This window comes from Zophobas morio, unplaced genomic scaffold (genome assembly GCF_036711695.1).
Source record: "Zophobas morio isolate AGI-343-1 ecotype UQ-CSIRO unplaced genomic scaffold, CSIRO_AGI_Zmor_V1 ptg000022l, whole genome shotgun sequence".
Taxonomy (NCBI): domain Eukaryota; kingdom Metazoa; phylum Arthropoda; class Insecta; order Coleoptera; family Tenebrionidae; genus Zophobas; species Zophobas morio.
Genome location: NW_026972127.1, coordinates 8,315,120 through 8,325,084, shown reverse-complemented (window position 1 = coordinate 8,325,084; position 9,965 = coordinate 8,315,120). Strand labels below are relative to the sequence as shown.

The 9,965-nt window shown below is 32.5% G+C and overlaps 1 protein-coding gene across 1 annotated transcript; it reads right to left on the bottom strand.

Moving 5' to 3' along the window:
• Window positions 1-9,196: 9,196 nt before the first annotated feature.
• On the bottom strand, window positions 9,197-9,952 carry LOC135133737 (large ribosomal subunit protein bL20m). Its single transcript, XM_064062226.1, has 3 exons — window positions 9,713-9,952; window positions 9,551-9,661; window positions 9,197-9,499 (listed from the first exon to the last, which is right to left on the bottom strand). Exons 1-3 carry the CDS (start codon window positions 9,797-9,799, stop codon window positions 9,248-9,250), a joined length of 450 nt encoding a protein of 149 aa, XP_063918296.1. The 5' UTR covers window positions 9,800-9,952; the 3' UTR covers window positions 9,197-9,247.
• Window positions 9,953-9,965: the final 13 nt, after the last annotated feature.

The window sequence follows — 9,965 nt, the reverse complement described above, 5'->3', positions numbered from 1 at the left end:
AAAAATAAAGATTAGTTAGAAGTTTTAAAAAAGTTCTGTATGCAACAGATTTTTTTTTTGTTTACAATAAATTGTTCCTATTTTTGAAAGTCAGATAAATATCTGACTATCCAAACGAAAAATACTACTTTTCAAGAAAATTCTTGAAAAGTAGTATTTTTCGTTTGGATAGTTAGTTTTGTCCATCGTTTTAGTTAATTTAAATATTGTACGCATCGCAAAAATAAACACGAATTTTGGAATAAAAAATAAAAAAACAAGATATTCGCTACATGAAACACATGGACAATATTGCTCAAAAAATTATAAAATAATTGTGATAAAAATGAAGACGGATTCATAAACCACGAGTACATGATTACCTTATTTTATAAAATTTAACCTACTACGCTAAATGATGAGAGAACGCTAATAAATTGCTGATGGGGGGACGATTAGACAAATTTTGGTTAGGGTTTCACCATTTCCACGATATTCCTAACATAGATACAAAATTTGACAAAATCGTTTCGTTAATTCTGGCGATTACTTATCTGTCTAATAAAAATCAATACAGACAAACAATAGACAGACAGAAACGGAAAACCTATTTGATCGTACTCTAGGCAACATAAAACGTCGAAAAACCATAAAATACACGTTTTCCTGAAAATGTAAATCAACTGTAAAACTGAAATCTGTTAAAGTTTTGTTTAGAGAAAACCTTCAAATTCAAAATTTGTGAAAAATTGTGTACAGTTTTTGTTTTTACGTACAGTTGTAACTACTTTCAGGAAAATTGGGGAAAACAGATTCGAACATTTTGATTTTTTAGCTCCCGTTTCAAACAATTATTGATAATTACTGTAGAACAAACACATTTCCAAGCATTATTTGTTTAATAATTTTTGGATTGACTTCATCGTTTTCTTGGAGGAATGAATAATCAGTGTCCATTTTCTATTATGTGATTTAAAAAAAAATGTAAACCCTCATGACTGAGCACGTTCAATTCGGTGTAAGTAATTCTAGACATTTTTTTGAGCTTTCGATAAATATACGTGTATTTACATAAACCCTACAAACTAATGCGTACTATTTCCACTTATCAGTACCCACCAAGCCGACTTTTTACGAATCGATTCGACTTTAATGAAAGTCATGACTGGTTCACCGGTGTAAATAGATAACGTTTTATTAAACGCGATCAATGGAAAAATAGTCATTAAAACTTTCTTATCGCCGCTCCATCGAAACCTTTGGGTTATAGCTAATATCTGCGCCGTAACAACCAATCAACAACACAAATATGTATTTTACGGCGACGATTTAAGGCGAAAACTCAATCCAAGGGCGCAGGAGAGACCGTATGTACACACAAGAGTTAAAAGCTCGTCAATGCACTCGATCGCTTTGCATGCGAAAACAAAACTTCCACTGTATATCGCTGTACTCGTTCAAAATAGCGTGGAAACAGCCGAACCTGCCCATAAAGCTTCCATTTACCCACCCCACATCCTGAGAGATTTTAGCAGGAATATGGATTAAAGACGCGTAATAAAAAAGTTATGTTCAGGAACTATAAGTTCGTGACAAGAAAACGTCACAAACTGCAAACCGAAAACAGTATAAAGCCATAGATGGAATATTTCACACAGGAATCTTGATGAATCACTTCCGTCCAGTTTATGGGTGTCGCAGCTTTCATGTCTTCATTATCGTTAACATTTTCCTGTTTCAGGTTGCACTTAATCTTTATGGGCGGCTATAATCAGCTCTCATGTCCTTCCGACCTTACATTAAATTATTTCCATACGCTTCCGTGGCTTCTTCGGGTTATCACTATTAAAAAAAAATATTGTACATTTTAACACAATTATGTGATGATTTGTTGAAATGACGTCAGCAGCTGTCTGGTGGGGGATAAAAGTATTTAAATGTATTAATTTTGATATCTAAACAGTGCAACCACCCTGATTACAGAATAACTGTATTTTCAGAAATTCGGGGAAATTAAATTATCCTTTTTGGGACGACCGGAAATAATATCAGCGATGTGTTGCTCTTGTAAATTATTATTAAACTAGATAAAACTTGATAGTAAATTTGATTAAATTTGTTTCACTCATGTATCCGTATTCCAACATGGATTCTTCAGAGTTTAAATCCCTGAAATAGAAGTTCTATATCAAATGGAAGAAGAAAAACTTCCTTTTCACGATTTCAGAATATGTTCCCTTAAAATTTTAAGGTAGGTAGGTACTCATTTACTCAATCAATGTGATATTTTCAGTTATCTATCTGTCTGATACATCTATCAGAGAGTCGTAACAAAAATGAATTATTGTTTATTATTTCAAAAGCCTTGGAGTACATACTCGAATATAGTAAAAACGGTTTGAAATTGCTCAATAAAGTTTTATTATGATCAGCTCATAACAGAAGTGGTAGTTGTGGGAAATCTCGATACAGGTTACCGGAATATTATTTTACCATATACTTGCAAACGGTTTATTATTAAATTAAATTAGTAAATGAGAACAAATTGACACTTCACTATTATATAAGGACTTGTTCAGAACACAACTCATTTCATGGTTTTTGCCGTTTTTAAAGGGAAAGAATATAGAAAAACCGTAAAAGAAAATCTAGGTACAGAATTGGGTAAAATAGAAAATAATCCTGGAAAGAAAGCTGTAGCCAAAATATGCATAGGGTAAATTTGATCAGAAATAAAATATGGAGGCAAGAGAATATGTAACAGAAATTACGAAATTTTATGAAATTTTACTAATACATAAAATCATCTAAATGATAGACCTGATAAATCAATTAAATAAAAATATGTTACAAATTCATTATAAGTACTAATACATGGCATAATTCAATATCGCCATGTAGTCAAAATTTAAATGTTGCAGCTGCTTTTCAATTTTTGCCTTATTTAAAGGGGTAGTAGAAGAAAAGTGGAAGATTTAAATTGATTACTACAAAATTTACAATTTTACACATGTTTTAAGTTTCTTGTTGTCGAAATAAGTCTACACATATTAAGAAAAAAAAAAGCAAAATGTAGCCCCGCCCACCCGCCCTATCTGAATTGTGATGATTTTTATATTCGTCGTGAGCCAAGGAGGCGGAGCTTAACTGCAAAAACCTTATTTCTCTACGAGAAATTAAAAACATGTTTTTGAGTATCGTCTTGTTCAAAGAATACTATGTAAATTAAGAAAAAAATAAAGCCAAAGATTAGGCCCCACCCACCCACCCTACCTCAGTTCTGATGGTTTTTTTTAATCGTCGAGAGCCAAACGAGCGGAATTTAATTGCAAAATCGTTATTATTTCTCTTACCATGTAAGACATGTTTTTGAGTATCGTTATGTTTAAAGAATACTGCGTATATATAAAAAAAAATTAAAGCCACCCATACCTACCTTGATCTAAATAGTAATGAACTGGCCGACCTAGGGGCGGAGCCTAATTGCAAAATGTATATTTCCTTACAAAGATTTACCGTTTTAAACGTGTTTTAAGTTTCTAAGAATTAAAAAAATCATCACAATTGCCATAGGGTGGGTGGGCGGGGTTTATATCTTGCCTTTTTAATATACATAGTATTCTTTGGACAGCACGATACTCAAAAATATGCTTTTAATTTCTTGTAAAGAAATAAGTATTTTGCAGTTAAACTCCGCCCCCTTGCTTCATTGTGAATAAAAAAAATCATCACAATAGAGATAGGGCGGGTGGGCGGGCTTACATTTTGTCTGTTTGTTTTAATATGTGTAGACTTCTTTTCACGCCATGAAACTTAAAACATGTTTAAAATGGAAAATTTGTATAAGGATTTTGCATTTAGTTTTCGCTCCATAATTGCAAAATCCATATTTTCTTCCAAAAATGTACTATTCTAACCATGTTTTAAGTTTCTTGTTCTGGAAAGATGGCTATGTATATTAAGAAAAAAAAAGGCAAAATATAAGCCCCACCCACCCAGCCCATCTCAATTGTGATGACTTTTTATTCGTCGTGAGCCAAGGGGACGGAGCTTAACTGCAAAATCCTTATTTCTCTTGGAGAAATTAAGAACATGTTTTTGAATATCGTGTTGTTCAAAGAATACTATTATACATATTAAGAAAAAAATAAAGCCAAAGACTAGTCCCCACCCATACCCGCCCCAGTCTCAATTCTCAATTGTGATGAATTTTTCTTTTGTTGTCAGATTGAGGGGCGGGGCTTAATTGCAAGATCCATATTTATCTGAAGAATTTACCATTGTAAACATGTTTTAAGTTTCTTGTTCTAAAAAGACGACTACATATATTTAAAAAAAAAGGCAAAATATCGGCCCCGCCCACCCACCCTATCTCAATTGTGATGATTTTTTTTTGATCGTCGAGAGTCAAAGGAGCGGAATTTAATTGCAAAATCGTTATTATTTCTCTACAAGAAATTACCATGCAACACATGTTTTTAAGTATCGTGCCAAAGATTAAGCCCACCCATACCACGCCTTGATCTAGATAGTAATGAAGTCATAATTCGTTGGCCGCCCTAGGGGCGGAGCCTAATTGCAAAATCTATATTTCCTTACAAATATTTACCATTTTAAACGTGTTTTAAGTTTCTAAGAATAAAAAAAATCATCACAATTGCGATGGGGTGGGTGGGCGGGGTTTATATTTTGTCCTTTTTTTTCAATATACATAATATTCTTTGAATATTATGTTTCAAATTCAAAAATATGATTTTAATTTCTTGTAAAGTAATAATTATTTTGCAGTTAAATTCCGCCCCTGTGGTTCACGGCGAATAAAAAAATCATCACAATTGAGATAGGGCGGGTGGGCGGGCTTACATTTTGTATTTTTGTTTTAATGTCTTGTGTAGACTTCTTTTCACACCATAAAACTTAAAACAGGGCCGTCTTAACCCGGGGGTGCAAGGGGTGCAAGGCGCCCGGGCGCAAGGCCCTAGGGGCGCAAGCGGCCAGCCGAACACTTAAGTGTAATAAAAATTAACGTGAACATCGAAGCGAGGGAAGAGAACCCCGTGCATTTATTTTACAATGACATCTAGGCCATAGTCCGCACGTTATAAATCTTAATAAAACTTATAGTAAAATAGCGTTGAAATCCAAGAATTTGGCAGATGTAGATATTATTTTATCTTTATATGATGTTTCAATTCTGCCAAAAACACGTGGGGCGAAATTGACCGCTCTCAGAGCAATGTTAAAGGGCGCCGCGCTAATAGCTGGTAGTTGTAAACTATTTCCAAAACATTATTTCTGTAAATAGTTTCTTTGATGATCCGTTTTCAAGAATAAATTATATTTTGCCCCAAAATACAAATTTCTTCATTGGTTTTGCAACATTCGCCGCGAGTTGTTGTCTGCTTCTCTGAAAAAATAGTGAACCGTGAAAAGTGAAAAATACTAACTAAATAATATATTGTTTAATGTTTGATTTGCGTTGAAACAAGGAAATAACGATTTTTCTTTCAATTGTCCAGGAAATTTATGTACTTTTTCCGGATCAACATCACGGTGGGATGTCATCATGAATCAGTTACCCACTTTGACATTAAAACCACTGTCAAATACGCGATGGGAAAGTAGAATTGACGCTGTAAAAGCACTACGTTTTAATATGGAAAAAATGTATGATGCATTGTATTTTATTTTTTCAAATAACAAGTATGACAGCGACACAAGGAACATAGGAAGCTCACTGATGTCGAAATTAAAGAGTTTTAAGTATGTATGTTCAATAGTTATTTGGTACAATATTTTATCAAAAATTAATATTGTCAGTAAAAATTTACAAAAGTCGGATGTCATTCTTTCAGAGGCCGTCAAAATGCTAGATCAAATCAGCAAAGATTTAGTCACAAACCGTACTGACACTGCGTTTGAACAGTTGTTATTTGACTCAGTATCAATTGCTGAAGAATGTGTGAAACTGAATTTGTTCAAACTGCTCGTCCACGTCCCCGAAAAAGACATTTTAATTACGAAACTGCAGATGAGCTCATTTTAGACCCAAAGCAAAATTTTAAAATTAATTTCTATTATTATTTATTCGACACACCAATTGCAAAAATAAATGAAAGATTCGAATTGTTAATACAATACACTAAAAATTTTTCATTTTTAGAAAATATAGAAAACTGGAGGAAATTGGAGCTAGAGCAAAAAAACACAATGTCTCAACTTGCAACAGAAATTAACATATGGAAATAGATCCGATATAGATAATAAATAAATAATAATATATAAATAAATAATAATAATAATCAATGCATATCATTACTTGGTCTTAGTACCCGTAATGATAGAAGTCTTGCCTGAATGCCGGTCATTTCCGGGTCAGTGGTGGGTCTTAATAAAAAATTTAAAAAATCAAAAGCGAAAAAAATGACTTTGATGTATGAAATAGCACAGAATAGTTTTAAATTTAATCATTCTGATCTGACACCTTGTATCTCACATAGAGTAAATTTGTGAGATATTTTTTATGGAATAATTTTTTACTTTTTGTTAAGTTTAAATATCTGTTTAATATGTTTAATTATTTTTTATAACGTTTAATACTCCGAAATAATTTTAAATTTGTTTTATAGTTTTATTATTTAAATGTCACTGTGTATTTACAGTTACATTTAAATATATTATATATAATATAATTGTAATAAGATTGTACCGATTGTCATCATTTGAACTTCCTAGCCATGTTGTTTATATAATAAATAAATCAACCATCATTATGTTTTTGATTTTTGGCATATATGAATAGAATATTTAAGTGAATTGTGACGGTTAACTGCTTCTAGGTTAACCACCCCTAACGTTAGATTCTCGTGTGGGGCTCTAGACTCTGTAAAAAAGAGGGTTAATTAATTTTTGATAGGGGGGCGCAACGCTGATTTTCGCACCCCGGCGCAGAGTATGCTTAAGCCGGCCCTGACTTAAAACATGTTTAAAATGGAAAATTTGTATGAGGATTTTGGATTTAGGCTTCGCTCCATAATTGCAAAATCCATATTTTCTTGCAAAAATGTAGTATTTTAAGCACGTTTTAAGTTTCTTGTTGTGGAAAGATGGCTATGTATATTAAGCAAAAAAAAAGGCAAAATATAAGCCCCGCCCACCCGCCCTATCTCAATTCTGATAATTTTTTATTCGTCGTAAGCCTAGGGGCGAAGCTTAATTGTCAAATCTTTATTCTTCTGCGAGAAATTACCATGTGAAATATGCTCTTAAGTAGTCGTATTATACAAGGAAAACTAAATGTGTTAATTAAAAAAGAAAACCAAAAGAGAACCCCACCCATCGGCTCGATGTCAATCGTGATGAATTTTTCATTCGTTGTCAGACCGAGGGGCGGAGCGTAATTGCAAAATCGATATTTCCCTATACAAATGTACGATTTTAAACATGTTTTAAATTTCTTGTTGTGAAAAGATGACTATACATATTAAGAAAAAAAGGGAAGCTGTAATTCGTCATGAGCCAAGGAGGCGGAGCTTAATTGCAAAATCCTTATTTCTCGCATGTTTTTGAGTATCGTGTTTTTCAAATAATACCTCCGAACCTTCCTTAGTCTCCCCTATGCATAAAAAAAATTAAGGATGGCGAGCTTTTGGTTTAAAACATGGTTGAAACTTGCTAATTCACAACTCTTTGTATATGAAGTTGTGCTCTAAAAAAATCAGAAAAGTATTAAAAAATGTGCTTCAAATGTCCTAAATAATCAATACAGTCCGGAATTTATGAGATTTTCATATTGATGACTGTTCATAGTACAAGTAAACGCTTTCGGATCTAGGCGAATTAGGTAAATAGGAATTGATTGACGCATATTAAATTTTGCATATTTTGACAATTTTTAAATTTTTAAAGCAAAACGTGAACTTTTTATTGCAAGTATCGGCGTTTTTAACTTCTAAATGTCGAAATCTACAAGACAATGTCTTTGGTTAAATTTCGCAAATTGTCAAAAACAATCGAAAATTTCAAAGTGGGGTGTATTGAAAAATTGAGTTTTTGAAAAAGTTGCTTAAAAAATCCCAAACAATTCTGAGATATACATTTTGACATGCCAATTGGAAAAATGTAGCTCGTTTATGACACTGGAACGAGATTTTAGAAATATCCGGTTTGAAACTGATTTTTTTTTTAATAATCTTAAAAGTTGCCACATTTCAGTTGGTGATTCTGGAAAAATGGTCGAAGTTACATTTGCCAAAATTGGTCTTATTTTAAAAGGTACTAGCCCCGCCCACCCACCCTCTCTTTTTTAGAGAGTGTCAATTACTAAAATCGATCTTATTTTAGCAGATACTAGCCCCGCCCACCGGCGCTGTTCTCATTCACGATTTTATTTCTGTTGAATATAATTCCAAACAAGCATTAAAAAATTAAAGGGAAAAATACGACAACTTATAAATAAAAAGTTTAAGAAGTACTAGAAAAGAATCAAGGTTATATTTTGTTATCAAAGGTAGCTAAAATACATAATGGAGATTCTAGTAGTGAGGTTAACATAGAACCAAATTTATTTAGCGCCCTTAAGTATGCACCCATTACGTCACTGGATGTAGAGAGGAGTTTCTCTATCTATAAATAAATTTTGTCTGATAGGCGACGTAAGTTTTTAATTGAAAACATTAAAAAACATATAGTTGCAAGTTATAACATTAATGCAGACATTTACGTATTTTTTGGTGTATCATTGCACTCGTTTTTTTTTACAAATATTTGTTATTTAGTTGTTTTTTTTTTGTGAAATGAAGTTTTTAAAATATGGCACAATATTGTTTTAAATCAAACCGATTCGACTTATGGATGCACTACCAATTTATTGTATGCTCAATAAAAAAAGTACAAAATGTGTGCATATTTTTATAAAAATTTTGCATATTTTCGTAAAATTAAAACATATTTTCTTATTTTTTGTGCATATATATGCACATATTTTGGCCAAATTTCGTGCATAAAATTCCGGACTCTAATAATAATCAACGTTGTTTCGTGTATATTGTGTTGCCTAACAAGAAAAAACAAAAAATAATTAAATATTACTTTTTAACAACCATTCATAAAGAGAATAACTAAAATTTACAACTATTTTGACTTATTAGTTGTCACATTATGGTTGCCACTAACAATAGCAGTTAGACTTATTACTATTAAAAAAAAAATTATACACTTCAAAAATTAAACCTATTTATTTTAAATAACTAAAGACAAAATTGTTTGACTAAGTTTTCTTCTGTGACCCCCTTTTTGGTACAAACAGAACTTTATTTCCCTTTGGTGGCGCAATTCCCTCCTCTAAAGCCCTCTTCTGTGCTATATCAGTCAAAGCTTTAAAAGTAAAAGGTTCCCAACACGCCAAATCCGCCAAACTCTTTCTGTTCAACATTATATTACTTCTTGACAAACTTTCCCTAAATACGTGATAATTTACATCATGCTGTTCACAACCAGCAGTAATTCGAGTCACCCATAACTAAAACCAAAAAATTAGAACATGACATCGCTACAGCACACTTCAACACACATTTGCAAGGTCTTGCTTTTTCAAAGCCCTTCCTTTAGTGGCAAAAACTAAAGCGCGATGGACGCTCCTTATAGCCAGGCTGTAACAATTTCTGCTTCTGCCGATATAGTGCTAAAAGAATTTTGGTGAACATTTATAATAAAACCGTGTAAGAAATAGTACCGCAGCCATTTTAAAAATTTTTCGTTTGCGCCAGAACTCATCGGGGCCTCTACTTCGTACAAAATTCGCAACGGAGGTAAATACCATGTTTGTAACTTGTTGTAAATTGAGGTTATGTGGCTTACTAAACGTAGTACCTAATCATCGGTCGCTCGTGTTTCACAAAGTAAAATTAACAAAAATGAGTGAAATGAGTTTTTTTTAAACGAAATGTGAGTCGTGTCGTGTCTAGATAAGTCTAATTTAGTTTGTG

Coding starts and splice junctions, on each gene's coding strand:
- LOC135133737 (XM_064062226.1), bottom strand. CDS start 9,799: ATGGTATTTACCTCCGTTGCGAATTTTGTACGAAGTAGAGGCCCCGAT. Junction 9,662..9,712: donor AAATTTTTAAAATGGCTGCG/GTACTATTTCTT, acceptor AAATTCTTTTAG/CACTATATCGGCAGAAGCAG. Junction 9,500..9,550: donor AAAAGCAAGACCTTGCAAAT/GTGTGTTGAAGT, acceptor TTTTGGTTTTAG/TTATGGGTGACTCGAATTAC.